At 56.5% G+C, this 15,466-nt stretch overlaps 2 protein-coding genes across 5 annotated transcripts; one reads left to right on the top strand and one right to left on the bottom strand.

Annotated features, from left to right (window-relative positions):
* The first annotated feature begins 2,397 nt into the window (after positions 1–2,397).
* Positions 2,398–6,373, top strand: SLC25A35 (solute carrier family 25 member 35). The gene is made up of 5 exons (XM_002719011.5): positions 2,398–3,399; positions 4,561–4,626; positions 5,007–5,159; positions 5,509–5,643; positions 5,796–6,373. The coding sequence occupies exons 1-5, from the start codon at positions 3,025–3,027 to the stop codon at positions 5,967–5,969; spliced, it is 903 nt and encodes a 300-aa protein (XP_002719057.3). The 5' UTR covers positions 2,398–3,024; the 3' UTR covers positions 5,970–6,373.
* RANGRF (RAN guanine nucleotide release factor) lies at positions 6,344–8,059 on the bottom strand. 4 transcript variants are annotated; one of them, XR_011383659.1, is made up of 5 exons: positions 7,649–7,859; positions 7,441–7,557; positions 7,015–7,171; positions 6,840–6,945; positions 6,344–6,626 (listed from the first exon to the last, which is right to left on the bottom strand). XR_011383659.1 is itself a non-coding variant. In XM_002719012.5 (5 exons), exons 1-5 carry the CDS (start codon positions 7,723–7,725, stop codon positions 6,503–6,505), a joined length of 561 nt encoding a protein of 186 aa, XP_002719058.2. In that variant the 5' UTR covers positions 7,726–8,059; the 3' UTR covers positions 6,344–6,502. The 4 variants fall into 4 exon arrangements, 2 of the variants coding, with proteins under 2 accessions (XP_002719058.2, XP_008268967.2); XR_011383660.1 differs by having other exon boundaries at positions 6,344–6,614; XM_002719012.5 differs by having other exon boundaries at positions 6,840–6,925; positions 7,649–8,059.
* Between the last annotated feature and the right edge of the window lie 7,407 nt (positions 8,060–15,466).

The following is a 15,466-nucleotide window of genomic DNA, read 5'->3' as shown; positions in this document are numbered from 1 at the left end:
TATCCATGTTGGCCCATTAATTACAACAAGGTATCATCCTAACGTAAGATTAATAATCAGGGAAATTGTATGTAGAGGAAATGGATATGATCATAGCGTCTGCTGTAGTTTGAACACAGTCTGGCTCCTTAACTCCCACAGATGTCCATGTTCCAACATCATGGGATGGAGGCCTCGTCCAGTTATGGGGGGGGGAGGGGGCTTCTGGGAAATGATTGAATTGGATTGGGTTGCTAGAGTAGCACTTCCATGAGCAAGTCATGGAGACTTTTTTTTTTTTTTTTTTTTTTTTTTTTTGACAGGCAGAGTGAGAGAGAGAGAGAGAGACAGCGAGAAAGGTCTTCCTTTTGCCATTGGTTCACCCTCCAATGGCCGCTGTGGCTGGCGTGCTGCGGCCGGCGCACCGCGCTGATCCGATGGCAGGAGCCAGGTACTTCTCCTGGTCTCCCATGGGGTGCAGGGCCCAAGCACTTGGGCCATCCTCCACTGCACTCCCTGGCCACAGCAGAGAGCTGGCCTGGAAGAGGGGCAACCGGGACAGAATCCGGCGCCCCAACCGGGACTAGAACCCGGTGTGCCAGTGCCGCAAAGCGGAGGATTAGCCTAGTGAGCCGTGGCACCAGCCTCATGGAGACTTTATACGGAGAGGAAACACAGACAGATACTCTGTCTCTCTGCTCCAGGTCTCACCCTACGATCCTATCCCTCCTTTGCCTGGTGTTCCCCCATCCACCACCCTCATCAGATGCCAGACAATGAGGCCACCAAATCTTGGGCCGTGAACCTCCAAACCACCAGCCAAAATAAACCTTCCTTCATGGGGAGTGTCTGCTGGGTGTTTGTCATAGTGGTGGGACATTGGTTATAAATACAGGTTATAGGCCGGCGCCGTGGCTCACTAGGCTAATCCTCCCCGGCACACCGGGTTCTAGTCCTGGTCGGGGCGCCGGATTCTGTCCCGGTTGCCCCTCTTCCAGGCCAGCTCTCTGCTGTGGCCAAGGAGTGCAGTGGAGGATGGCCCAAGTGCTTGGGCCCTGCACCCCATGGGAGACCAGGAGAAGCACCTGGCTCCTGCCTTCGGATCAGCGCGATGCGCCGGCAGCAGTGCGCCAGCGGCGGTGGCCATTGGAGGGTGAACCAACGGCAAAAAGGAAGACCTTTCTCTCTGTCTCTCTCTCTCACTATCCACTCTGCCTGTCAAATAAATAAATAAATAAATAAATACAGGTTATAAATACAGGAGGTATACACCTCCTCCTGCCTCATCTCACGTCCAACAGCTTAGCAGTACGTAGGTGAGACAGCTGAGACTCTGACTGGGTCCCTCAGGAACTCCCAGTCCAGTGAAGACATTAGGAAACAAACAATTCATAACCAAAAGGAGAAAAAAGTGAGTAAATGTTTGAGGAACAAGCAAGATGGGAGTGGCTGGAAGTGGGGACTCTGGAAAGTTTCCTGGGTCCAGAGAGGATTTTCGGGGTTTAAGATGCTGGCGGGGCCATTCCAGGCCATGAGAGCAGGATACACGGGGCCCAGCTCTCAACGTTCCAAAAACCTGCTTACCAAGCACCTAGTACAAGTCCAACACGTTCTCTCAGAGATGTGTAATAGATAGTCCCGCTGTCACTTTGCAAAGTGGCTCTGAGACCTGAAGTAACTTGCCCGAGGTCACTCAGCTGGTGAGCAAGGAAGATCCAAAGGTTGCTCCCAGTCTGGGGCTGCCTCCTCCAGGAGCCACCCCTCTGCCTCCTCCCCCACCCCCGGCGGCACCCCCTGCCTGCCCGTGCCTGCCCTCTCCAGCCCTGCCCTGCTAGCTTCCCCAGGCTCTATTCTCAGACGTTCTTCGCTGTTTAACCATTATTCAATTTGTGAGCAAGGACCAAGAGTCCAGAATCCCAGAATCTCCCATTAACTTTCTGTAACCCTGGCCTCGCTAGAGAAAGAGTAAAATCCTTGTGGCCTGCCCTGCCTTCTCCTCCTCCTCCACGTCGCAGGGAGGATCTAAAAAGCTGGAGGATTTCACCAAGCTCGCACACCGCGCCCAGAGTCAGACACACCCTGGGGCTAGAACCTAGCGACCCTGAGATAGGTCGGGCGCAGCAGGTGTGTCCCTCTCCCCCGCGGGCGGGGCTGCAGCTTCCCGGGTCCCCTGGTTCTCCGGACGCCCGAGGCGATCCCTCGCCACACCCAGAGCCCTAGAAACCCCAGAGGAGGGCCACTGCTTCCGCGTTCAACCTCTAGACCCAGGGGACCCGGGACCCAACCCTGCCTCCCCACCAGCGAGCCTCCGCCCCTCCCTGGCGTCGGGGCCCGGAAGAGTTAAATCCAACAGCCGCAGGCGGGTTCTGGGGGCCGGGCCGCCGAGAGCGCCTCCCATTGGCCGAGGAGCCGGCTCGCCGCTGATTGGCTGTGGCTCTAGGCAGCGGCCCTCCGGGGCTCCCCATTGGCGCCGCGCTCCAGGGACTGGAGTGTGGCGGCCCGGCCTCCGCAGGCTGCCCCAGGTGAAGGTGCTCCCGGGCTCCGGTGGCCGTCTAGGGACCTCATCCCGGGCCGGAGTCCGGACTCTTGCTCCCCGATCCAGCGCTCGTTCCTGTCCCGGGGACGCCGCCGGATCTTCTCCCGAGTCCTTTTTCTCCGGCTTGTTTGCTTTCCCCTGCTTTCCCCGGTTCCCACCTCCCTATCCCGCGTTCGCCTCCTCTGCTCCCGCGGCCCCGGGGAGCCTGCCGTCCCTAGCATCCCACCTGCCACCTCCCTGCTTCTGCTGCTCTTTAACCTTACATCCCCTGGCCATCAGGGCCCTATCATAACGTCTCGCCAGGCTTCTCCCAAACTCGTCTTTCTCCCCCTTTTGCCAGCTGCTAACTGCTGAATTCCAGCCAACCCTTGACGCCTTGACATTTGACCCTGACTAGATTCCGGGACCTCTCAGTTCCCACTCCCGCAGCCTAGACGGCAGGCACCCGGGTCTTGCCCTACCTTCGCACCTCTCTTTCTGAGGCTACTGCTGCCCTACCCGCCAGTGCCATGGACTTCCTGATGAGTGGTCTGGCAGCCTGTGGGGCCTGTGTGTTCACCAATCCCCTGGAGGTGGTGAAGACCAGGATGCAGCTCCAAGGAGAACTGCAGGCCCCTGGCACCTACAAGCGGCACTACCGAAACGTCTTCCACGCCTTCTTCACCATTGGCAAGGTGGACGGGCTGGCTGCGCTGCAGAAAGGCCTGGCCCCTGCCCTCCTGTACCAGTTCCTGATGAATGGCATCCGACTGGGCACCTACGGGCTGGCGGAGGCTAGGGGCTACCTGCACACGGCGGAAGGCGCGCTCAGTCCTCCGCGCAGCGCAGCAGCTGGGGCCCTGGCTGGGGTCATGGGCGCCTACCTGGGGAGTCCCATCTACATGGTAAGAAGGGGGCTTCAGGCAGACCGCCGGTGTCGGGTGGGAGCGCTGGCCTTCTCGGGGTCCGGGGTAGCATGGAGCTGCCCTCTGCAAGGTGTGTGGAGTGTGCTGGCAGGCATGGTGTTTTCTGATCCGCCCTCTCCACGTTGACCCAATGTACACAGTCGAATGTATCCATGCCGGGTACCGGCTTTGGAGTCGCCCTTTCTGAAAATCATAATTGTTGGGCTTCGGTTGCCGCATCTGTAAAAGGGGGATGATCTTAGTGCTCTTGGAGCCGCTGTGACTAGGGATGGGTGCTGTGGGACCACTGGGGAGGTTAGCAGAGACCATGGAACCCAGCGGTAACACACACCTGGGCACATTCGATCTGGGGGCTGCTACTGTTTTATCACTATCACTTGCTGTTGAGGCTGGGGTTGTGGAGGGGAGGAGGAAGAATTTGAGTCCCATACATCAGCCAGTGTGGGCATCGCAGAACTACAATGCCACAGTGTGCTCCTTTGAGTTATCTGATACAGGTGAAGTGGGTCAGGAGCCTGAGACCCAGAGAGGGAGAGTGACCAGTTCAAGGTCACACAGCCGCCTTTTGCTAGGGGGAGGCTCTGCTTACTGCTCCTACGAGCAAACAAGAGCTTCTGTATAAGAAGAGGCAGCCTGGTCTCACTCCCACGGTGTGACTCAGGGACAGTGGCCTCTCCAAAGTCCACAGGGCACACGCCCCTACAGGTTGTGGGGGTGTCAGAGAGCAAGTTTAGGCCAAAGTCTGGCAGGGGGGAACCCTGTGACAAGGTAGGGGCTGGAGATCTGGTCTGGGAATGGGAGCCAGCATGAGAGGCCGGGCACCTGGGTCTTGCCTAACGTTGGATGGTCTTAGGAAATACTGCCATTCCTCAACCTCGCCAACCCCACCCCAGCCCCAAGGGACGGAGGATGTGGAGGGGGGTGATGTGTCTTGCAGTGCTAGGAGATCTGTCCACCGGGACTGGAGCCAAGGGACGCAATGTCTCATGACCAACTTGTTAAGTGGGAACAACAATACTTTCAGATGAGAAGGGTATTCGTTGCTGAACACCCTGGAGGATGTGCGAGGGGTCAGGCCTCTTGGTCTGGAAGGGGGAGGGTGGTCGCTGGACACAGACTGGGCTGCTCTCCTGCTCCCAGGTGAAGACGCATCTGCAAGCACAGGCAGCCTCTGAAATCGCTGTGGGTCACCAGTACAAGCACCAGGTGAGGGGTCCCCGGTCCCACTGATGGCCCAAGCAGCCGCTCTCATTTCCCCCAGTTTTCTGCCTGTGCCCTGCAGCTCCAATGCCAGCCACTACCCTGTCCATCAGTGCAGTCCCGCTGCACCCCTGGAGTTCACCCAGACCCTCCCTCCAACACGTGCCCCAGTCCCTCTAGCCCTCTGCACCTGTTTCTCCTGCCCCATTCTCCTGGCCTGCTCCTGTCCTCGCTGCTTCCTCTGGGGTGACAACTGAGGGCCCCCACTGAACTGGCTGTCTAGACAGCAGATGCGTGCTAAGGACCCGCCCGTGACAGTGCTGGGAGGTGGCAGCCCCTGACGCTGGGTGACTGAACCCCACCCCCGTGCTCTTCGCCCCCACCAGGGCATGTTTCAGGCACTAACGGAGATTGGCCAGAAACATGGCCTGGTGGGGTTGTGGCGTGGGGCCCTAGGCGGCCTGCCCCGAGTTGTCGTCGGCTCTTCCACCCAGCTGTGCACCTTCTCATCCACCAAGGACCTCATGAGCCAGTGGGAGGTACTGGCTGGGAAAGGGGTGGGACTGTCCTGGGAATGGGTGGGCGACTGAGGTGGGCCCTCGAGGGGGTGGTGCTAACACTCATGTGTGAGGGAGCAGTAGGAGGACTTGGGGATGGCGGCATTGACTCTTTAGACTCTGTCCTTGCTTCTCTTGTTACTGCCTCCCAGAGGGGTCCCGGAGCCCCACCACCACCCTTGGGCAGGGCTCACCGGCCTTCCTCCTTCCCAGTGTTGTCACACTGTGTTGTCACTGTTGGAATGGAAGCAACCTGAGTTAGCAGGGAGGGCCTGGCCTGACCCAGGGGCTCAATGGCTGACTGACAAAGCTCCCCACAACCCTCGCCCAGATCTTTCCTCCCCAGAGTTGGAAGGTGGCTCTGGCAGCTGCCATGGTGAGTGGCATTGCAGTGGTCCTGGCCATGACACCCTTTGACGTGGCCTGCACGAGGCTCTACAACCAGCCCACAGATGCCCACGGCAAGGTAAGAGAGTGCTCCGGAAGGGGAAGGCCACGCAGGGGAAGTTGTGGGTGCTGGTGGGACAGCTCTCAAATGCAGCCTGCAAAGGGGAGGCCCCTGGTGGGCTCTGACGAGCTCCTCTCCTGTGCTCTCCCTCCCTCTCCCACATGCTCCAGGGCCTCATGTACCGGGGGATCCTGGACGCTCTGCTGCAGACAGCTCGGACAGAGGGCATTTTTGGCATGTACAAGGGTATAGGTGCCTCCTACTTCCGCCTTGGCCCCCACACCATCCTCTCCCTCTTCTTCTGGGACCAGCTGCGCTCCCTCTACCACACGTACGCTAAGTGACAGCCGTCTCCCACACTCCACCAAGCGGCACTCCTTGGACACTTCTGCTTCCACGCCTGTGACCAGGTGACCTTTCATCTGTCTGCAGGGGGACAGCCAGCCCCACTCCCCGTCTGTTCTCTCAGGGTTCAATCACCACTACTCCTAGGGACAGCCCCCACCTTGTTGCTTCACACCTTCCCTCCCCGTCCCCCTGAACACTTGACACCCCTGTCTCAGGGCCGAACGGTCACTCCAAAGTGCGTCTCTTCCTTTCCACTGCCAGCCTTGGGTTCCTCCTGCTCCTCTGCTCAGCTTTAAACTCCCCCCTCCAAGACCAAAGGGAATTGGGGGGACCCAGGTGTCCTGTTCACTTCAAAACCACAGAGATTATATTGGTTATAAAGCAAGTTTATTTCTGCAGAGAGGAGGTGTCTTGTGTTCACACACAGGGAAGGAAGAGGAGGAAACCCAGATATTCAGCCTCGTTTCCTATGCCTCCCAGAACGGGGTCCCCAGGTCCTCAGCAGCCTCACACAGTGCCCCCAACATCGTTACTGCAGCCCAAAGATGTTGGGATCGTGAAGGTTCAGGCTGGTCACCAGCTGTTCAAAGTCACCCAGGCTCCAGGGTGGAGGTGAGAGATTTCCAGGGCCAAGAGATGACCTATTGTCAGGGCTTGGGGGGAGGGGACAGACAGGGAACATCATCTGAGCCTGAGGCGTGCAAGTTCCCACTTCCAACTCCCTGGAAGATCCGGGGAGCTGTGACCCCCCCAATCCTCTCCTTGGAGGGCCCTGGCAGCAAATCTCCCTGCTCTGCACCACCCAGCTTAATTCTCCTGGGGACCCAATCACGAGGCACCCGCCCTGCCCTTTGCTTCCTCCTTACGGGGGCTGATTGAAGGTGAGCAGGAGGTCAGTCTGGTACTGGGGCAGCCGCAGCAAGGCCTGATGCACCGTCACATTCTTTGCTACCTGAGCGGATGGGAGACAGACTGCTTACCTGGATGTCTAGGGCCACCCCGCTCACCCTTCCAGGACATGGCACACTCCCCGGTCCTCACCTGCTGGTTTTCCTTAGCCACCTGCTGCTTGCCTGAGAGCACCCAGGCTTCTGGACAGTAGGTGCGCAGGGCCAGGCTCTCCGAACTGAGGGTCTGCACAGAGTCTACTTGCTGGGCCCTAGCCCCCTGTACCCCGCCAACGTCCTCAAAGTGGTACCTGGGGCGGGGCAGCAGGGTCAGGGAGGGGCATTTCCCACTGCCCTCACCTCACCGCCCCCCCATCACCCCCATCCCCAGCACGGGGGGGGGGGGGCGCGCGTGCGCGCGCAAACACACACACACCACCTCCCCCCCCAAGTCCTGGGCTTTGCTCACTTCCGGCGACTTGGTCTTGCCCTGTGGCCCAGAATAACCGTCCAGCCACAGGCCCCGCCCACTTCCTCGGTTCCGGCCTCCTCATTGGCCAGCCGCGGGCCCCTTTCTCACCGCGCAGCCGCTTCGCCGCGCACGTGGGCCTGGAGCTCGAGAAGTTCCACGATCAGGCTCTGGTCGGTCACAGGATGGCAGAAGACTTCTTGATTGTCCGGGACCGGTCGGAGGTCGCTGGAGAGGAGCGAGGCAGACCCTGTAGTTTATCCCAGCTTCTTCCCGCCACCCGCCTGGTCAGCCTCCTTGGGCCCCTGGGCCTTCTCACCTCACATCAATGGCCCCTGGGGGGAGGATGGCGGAAAAGGCGCCCCCGAACAGTGGATAGTCCCTCGTGGGCTCCATGGGCCTGTGGCTAGGGAAAGGGCATTAGAGAGGCTGAAAAAGAACCCATATGGGCCCACGTGGCATCAAGCCCCCGGCTTTCCCGGCCGTCACGGCCACTCCCGGTCTCGTTCAGGGCTCGGACCCTTTAAGACTTGGCCCCGCCCAGCGGCCGCGCTGGCCAATGGGCGCCCGCGCCTTGGGGGCGGAGCCCAGAGTGCGGCTCCCAGAATCCACGGTCCTCGCAGGGCGCGGGGCGGAACGGCGGGTCTGGTTTGGGGCTGGAATCTGGGCTTGGGACTAGCCTCGTATTTTTTAAAGGGGTCGCCCCTTCCGGAAAGGTCGCCCGAGACCCTCCCTCGGGGTGGTTGCGCTTATGTAACCGACCCGCGTCCGGGGCGGGGGGCTTGAGTTCGCCCCTGGATGGCGGACGGGCTGCCAATCAGAGCGCCAATTCCCGCGTCCGCTGATGGGAATAATAGGTGCAGGTGTGCGTCCCAGTTAAGATGTAGGTCTCACGCCTTCCTGAAAGCGATACCCAATCCAGAGATTACAGATCTAATCCTCCTCAAATCTTCACCTTGGGAACACGCAGGAGGTGGGGGCGAGGGGAGAGGTAGCAAGCCAGCCCCCTTCGCCCCCACACACCTGGGCGGAAGCGCGGGTTAAGCTGTCTGTTGTTTTTCTTACAGATTTTTCGAGGGTTTAAAATCAACTTGATCATCCCAGTTAATGCCCCCATTCATGTTTGATCCCCAGCACCTGGCCCAGTGTTTGGAGCATAACAGGCTTATTGTTGACTGAATAAACCCTTTACAGCCAGTGGCTGGAACCCAGGAGGCCACTCGTGCCCTCAGGGGTCCTGGATGTCGCCGACTTCCCAGGGCTGGGCAGGACTCACGGGGAGGGGGAGGGGGAGAGGTTCCCAGTGCTGCCAGAGCTTTGCACTCTTAATTAGTGTAATGGGGACAAGACGGATAGGGGGGCTTCAAAAGTTCTTGAGAAATGGAATTTTAAAATTGTTTGCAAAACAGTTTTGAGATCCACGCATGTTTTTTTTCATAATACACATGTTGCATGAACTTTTTGAAGACCCCTTTCCTATACATGGATTTCAATTTTTTTTTTTTTTTTGCACCTAAATAAACGTCTTTTAACTGCATTTTCCATGAACTTTTGGGAAGTTCAGGCAGTTAGGACGCGGCTCCCGCCTCACTGAGGATGTTCATGGAAGAGTGGACTGCCTTTCAAGTCTTAAAGGTTGACTCAGATAATTCACCTGGGCATCCCGCCAGGGTATTCTAGCCAGGGGGACGTCAGGAGCAAAGACATGGGGAATGAGCGAGGTGACTTGGAGGCGGCCAGTGCGTCCATTTGGGTGGGGATGGGCGGCAGCAGCTGTGAGTGGGGCAGTGGTGCAGGGTTTTTGTGGAGTTTGCTACGGAGCCTGGCGCTCATTTCTTGTGGCAAGTTTCAGACTTCTCTCTGAGCCTGAATTGCTCACCTCTAACATGGTGTTAGGAGTAAAGGAGTTACGAGTGCGGTTGAAATCTGAGTGTGTTTCTGAGCAAAGAAGGCGTCTTGAGGAATTCTGCAAAGGAAGGGAGTGGTGTAGATCCCCCCACCCTCTAAGGGAGAGGAGAAGCCAGCTCGGAGGAGCCTACCCCAAGCAGCCTCATTCACGGGTGTGGTGTGTGTGTGTGTGTGTGTGTGTGTGTGCGACCTCCCTGTCCCACTTGTGTCTCCCCTCCCTGCCCAGGGCCACATGGGCGCTGGCTGCTTTGTGAGCAGTTAGGGAGTCCTTGGGAAGGAAACTAGACTACATGGGAATTAGCAAGGCTCTGGTGCAGGACACAGGTCCAGAGGACTATTCACAGACCAGGAGAAGGTCACACTGGGGAGAAAGCACCCCCAGTTCCCTCATTTTGGGCCGCTGGCATGTCTGTCGTTCTGCTGTGAGCCCTGTGCAGCTGGCGACCCTTGACCCTCACAATTCTGTGAACTCTTGGGGCAGGGTCTGGGTGGGCTTGGCTAGGTGAGGTAGCTAGCAGAAGCGCAAGGGCACAGGGCCAGGCAGCCTCTGGGAGAGAGGTGTTGCAAGGCCACCTAACTTGGCAAGTCCCCGCCCTTGGCTCCACCTCTTTCTTTGTGTCTGTCACCTCCGCTGACCTCCCAACTGCTGACTCCCCCTTGTGTTCAAATTCAAACTCCCCAAGAGAGAGAATCTACCTGGGTCCATTAGTTACCCTTTGATCCGAAAGCACAGATTTGACAAGCTATCCTGCCTGCTGCTTCCCAGGCCACCAGCCAGACATGAATGAGATCCCTGGTCCAGCTGGCTGTAGCTGGGGTGGCAGACCGAGGTGGCTCAAAGCCACTTTTCCCAGGGGCTGTGAGATTAGGCCCAGCTCTCAGCCCATTGGATGAAGTGGGCCTGCAACAGCTGACTGTGTGCGCCTGGGGCTTCCCTTGACCCAGTGCTTTGCACACAGCGGATGCATTTGTTTGCTTTGGGAACAGGTGGCCCAGAGCCCCTTCCTGATCACAGGGTTAACTCAGTACCCAGGGAGAGTTATGGCAGCGTATCTGAGAATTCTTCAAAAAGTTCTTGGGAGGGCGAGCATTTGGCACAACAGTTAAAACAATACATGCCTGCATGCCATATCAGAGTGCCTGGCTTCGAGTCCCAGCTTCTGATTCCAGCTTCCTGCTGATGTATACCCCTAATGCACCTGAACATGTAGCAGGTGCTAACTCAAGTACTTGTGTCTACCCATGTGGGAGACCTGAATTGAGCTCCAGGCTCCTGGCTTCCACCTGGCCTATCCTTAGCTTTTGTGGGTATCTGGGGAGTGAACAGCGGATGAAAAAAACCTCTCTCTCTCTGTCACTCTGCCTTTCAAATAAATGAAAAACAAAGTTTACAGAAATTTCATGTTAGGAAAAAACTAAACCTGCACTTCAATTTTTTTTTGCACCAAAATTAAGTTATCTTAATTCCATTTTTCATGAACTTTTTGAAGTGCGTGCCCATTTCTGCTAACCCTAACCTACCCTGGACCCTTTTGGTAGTTTGGTGAAGCCCATGAACTCCTATGCAAAGTAATGTTTTTAAACTTATAAAATACTTAGAAATACAAATGAAAGACCATTTTAAATGCAATGAACAAATTTTTTTGAAAATATGTTTACTGGGGCTGGTGCTAAGGCACAGCAGGTTAAGCCACAGCCTGCAGTAACAGCGTCCCATTTGGGTGCCTGTTTGAGTCCCTGCTGCTCCACTTCCAGTCCAGCTCTCTGTTAATTGTACCTGGAAAGGCCGCAGAAGTGGCTCAAGTGCTTGGGCCCCTGCACCCACATGCGAGACCCGGGAGAAGCTCCTGGCTTCAGCCTGGCCTAGTCCTGACTGTTGTGGGCATTTGGGGAATGAGTGAATGAATGGAAGATCTCTCTCTGGGCCAGGCTGAAGCCAGGAGCCAGGAATTCCATCCAGGTTTCCCACGTGGATGGCAGGAACTCAAGTACTTGAACCATCACCTGCCACCTCCCGGGTACATTAGGAAGGAGCTGGATCAGAAGCACAGGAGCCAGGACTCGCACTAACAGTTCCATATTTCAACCCCTCTCAGCCGCAATGACAAACAGTCCCCAAACCCAGATGTTTGATGGAGTGAAAACGTGCTTCTAGGTCGTCACCTTAAGAAGACCTGCAGCAGGTCTAATGAGTGTAATGTCAAACTGGTGGTGCCTACAAATCACGGCTGGAGCAGTCGGCAACAACTCTTGCAGGAAAACACCTGTGGTTGCTGTGGGGACAGGTGCTGCTAATGCTCCTGTGGTCTGTCGACTACAATCCCAGTGGAAGAAAACGCTAACATTCAGTAAAGAGGCTTTTGGAAATTGAAACATAATTTTTTCCCCATCCAAGTTCATCGGCTGATGGTTGAGAAGCGCGGCTGTGACGTGTTCTGTGTGCCTGGCCGTGTACTAGGCTGCAGGCCCCAAAACCATGTGGAAGCTGCCTCTCTCCAAGCCTCCAGCCTACATGGAGAGAGCTAGGAGTACTAGAGCTCCCATGCTGCAGGGGGGTAGACGTGAGTGCCCCTGCTCAGTCCCCAGCTGAGGACTCTGTCTTGGAGACTTGCCCAGGGTCATGAAGCAACCCGCAGTGCCCACAGCAATTTCTTTCTATTTACTTGAAAGGCAGAGTTACAGGGTGGGGGTGGAAAGAGAGACTTTCCATCTGCTGTTTTACTCCCCAAGCGGCCGAAACAGCCAGGGCTGGGCCAGGCCAAAGCCAGGAGTCAAGAGCTCCCTGCACGTCTCCTACGTAGGTTCAGGGGTCCAAGCACCCCAGCTGTCCTTTGCTGATTTGCCAGGGCACACCACCAGGGAGCTGCATCAGAAATGGAGCAGGGGCCGGCACTGTGGCATAGCTGTTAAAGCCGCTGCCTGTAGTGCCGGCATCCCATATGGGTTCCAGTTCGAGTCCCAGCTGCTTCACTTCCAATCCAGCTCTCTGCTATGGCCTGAGAAAGCAGTGGAAGATGGCCCAAGTCCTTGGGTCCCTGCACCCGCGTGGGAGACCTGGAAGAAGCTCCTGGCTCCTGATTGGCCCAGCTCCAGCCATTGCTGCCATTTGGGGAATGAACCAGTGGATGGAAGACCTCTCTCTCTCTCTCTCTCTCTCTCTCTCTAACTCTGCCTTTCAAATAAATAAATCCTCTAAAAAAAAAAAAAAGTGGAGCAGCCAGGACCTGAATGGATGCCCATATGGGATGCTGGCACTGCTGGCCATGGCTTAACTTGCGGCGCCAGAGCTGGCCCCTAAATAAACAATTTTTTAAATGAGGAAAGAGGACCTCTGCTGTTTCCCCTAACTGATGAGACTGGGCACTTTTACCCTCTGTCCCCTACTCCCCAGCAATGGAGCCCAGTGCCTCTGACTGTGCCATCCCCCATCCCCTTTCAGTGTAGGATTCTCACTGGGCCATGCAGCAGGGACAGCAGGACCATCTGCCCATGCTGGGTCACTCTCATAAGGATCCAATCCTCTGAGTGGGTTACAGGAGCCTTCAGCCTGTTTCTGGTACTGCTTTGCTATGACCCTCCTGCATCATGCACCTGTCGTTCAACACCTGTTCCAGAAGCGGGAGGAAGAGGCAGTGTGGGGAGGTGAACAGCAACTCTGGTGGTCCTGAGCCTGAGAAGGGCAACAGGGGCCCCCATCACAGGTGCACAGAATCCTGTGGACCCCCATGGGGAACAGGCAGCACTGGGAGCGGGATGAGGCGGACCCCTGTGACTTGCACCCAGTGGGGCAGCCCCCGTGCCTTCCATTGGGGCCTCCTGGAGGCTCCCACCCTCCACAGCACCACTCGACTGAGCTCTGTTCCTGCGCTTTGTTGAGCCAAGGCCATTTTCCACAGGGGAGATGTTTGGGAGCGGGGAGGGCTTTCCTTGCTCTGCTGGGAACGGATCTAGGATAGAGGAGTTTGCCTCCGGGTAGAGACAGAATGGGCCAGCTCCCCAGTCCCTTCTGTTGCCCTGGATACCTTCCCAGGGGCATCCCAGGATACTCAGTGCTGCAGGCAGTGGAAAGCCACACGACTGGTCAGGCTGTTCTGTTGGTGGCGGCCATTCCTTCTCAGCCTCCTCTTTTCAGTTCTGGGCCACCAGGCCCTGCGCACCCCTCTAGACACCCCTACCCAGCCACGACCTGTGCCTTCCAGTCTCCATGCCTGATCTCTCCTGCCTGCCTCCTGGATACCCCAGCTCATGTGTCCCACCAAGGCCTCAAACTCAACGTGTCCTAATCAAAGCACATCACTTTCTTCCCAGCCAACGTTCCTACCCCAGTCAGTGAACCGATCATGTGCCCAGTGGTCCAGGAAGGGAGCCCGGGACTCGTCGCTTCCCCTCCCCTGGCGATTCTACCTCCTTCTGTCTCTCGGGCCCCTCCATTTCTCACCATCCCCACCGCCACCTGCATGGTCCCGCCAGCACCGCTTCTGCTCGCAGACAGCGCAGCTTCCTCCTGGGTCTCCCCTCGTCCTCTCTGCATGCCCCTCTGCAGCCAGGGTGATGTCTCAAACCCCAGATGTGCTCCTGTCTGTCTTCCATGTAAGCCCCTTCGGGTGGTTTCCTGTTGCTCTCCAAGTCCAGAACCGTTCGCGTGCTCTGCTGGGCTCCCGCCTGGCCTCTTTCCCACTTCTACTGCATATTCCAGGCCCACTCACTTTTGTTGCTTTGTCTCTCAAGTTTTGCAACTATGGTTCTGTTTTGCTATAGTGCTACCTCCTTTCCCCATCCTTCAGGTCTGTCACTCCAGGCCATGTGCCCTGCTATGGACTCTGGTGGCATCCTGAGCTTTCCCTAAAAGGCATTGGATTGAAATCAGTTGTTTCAAGTTGGCCTCCCTGGGGGGTGCTCCCCACCCCACCCCATTGGCCATCCTGTTACCTGAAGGCAGCTCCCACCAGGGGGTCCATCTGGACCCTGTCACCTACATTCCCCCCTCCATGCCCAGTCCATCTGCTGCCTCCCTACCAGTAGCACTCCTTCCAGCAACCAGCTAGACTGAAGATGACAGTGATGCAAGCTGTCCTGCGCTTTCTCTGTGAAGCTGAAGGGCCCTGTGGGCTGCCAGACAGGTGCTAGACTGACTTAGAGAGGTCAGCACTGTGGTGTAGCAGGGAAAGCTGCCACCTGCAATGCTGACAGCCCATATTGGCACCAGTTCATGTCCTGGCTGCTCCACTTCTGATCCAGCTCCCTGCTAATGGCCTGGGGAAAAGCAGTAGATGATGGCCCAAGTGTTGGGCCCCTGCACCCATGTGGGAGACCCAGATGAAGCTCCTAGTTCCTGGCTTCAGCGTGGCCCTGCACTGGCCATTATGGCCATTTCGGGGGGAAATTAGGGGATGGAAGTTCTGTTAACACATTCAAAATAAATAAATATTAAAAACCTCATGGTTATATCTTTCCACTGCCACCCCAGTGTCCTTCATTTGGCCTGATAATAAAAACATACAACCTTTGGGGCCAGCATTTTGACACAGCAATTAAAGGGCATCCCATGTGGGTGCTGGTTTGAGTCCCAGCTGCTCCACTTCTGATCCAGCTCCCTTGCCAATAAGTCTGGGAAAGCAGTGGAAGAGGGCCCAAGTGCTTGGGCACCTGAATCCATGTGGGAGACCAAGCTCCTGGCTCTGGCCTGGCATCTGCCCCAGCCATTGTGGCCATTTGAATGGAAGACCTCCCTCTCTGTCTCTCCCTCTTTCAAACAAATAAACTTTAAAAAAGAAAAAAATATATAACCTTGAATGACTATAAATGAGGCAAAAAGGAGAAATGCTTCAGAGGATGTGTAAAAACCAAACCACTCATAAACCCAGTCACTAAGTTCATTCTTCCAGCAAGGGAAAAAAATACCTGCCAACTTTTACCAACTTAAAACAAAGTTTTAAATGTATTTTATTTTATTTGAAAGGCAGAGAGACAGCTGGGGCGGGACGAGGCCGAAGTCAGGAGCCAGGAATTCTATCCAGGTCTCCCTCATGAGTGGCAGGGGAGCCATTGCATGCTGCCTCCGAGGGTGTGCAACAGCAGGAAGCTGGAATTGGAAGCAGAGCCAGGGCCTGACGCCAGGCACTCCAGTATGGACCACAGGTATCCCAGGTAGCTTCTTAGCTGCTGTGCCAAATGCCTGTCCCAAGCTTTACTCATTTTATCGTCCATATTTGTATTTTTTCATCACGTT

Source organism: Oryctolagus cuniculus, chromosome 17 (assembly GCF_964237555.1).
Source record: "Oryctolagus cuniculus chromosome 17, mOryCun1.1, whole genome shotgun sequence".
In the NCBI taxonomy this organism is placed as follows: Eukaryota; Metazoa; Chordata; class Mammalia; order Lagomorpha; family Leporidae; genus Oryctolagus; species Oryctolagus cuniculus.
The sequence above is the reverse complement of the archived record's forward strand: the minus strand, read 5'-3'. Positions and strand labels throughout refer to the sequence as shown.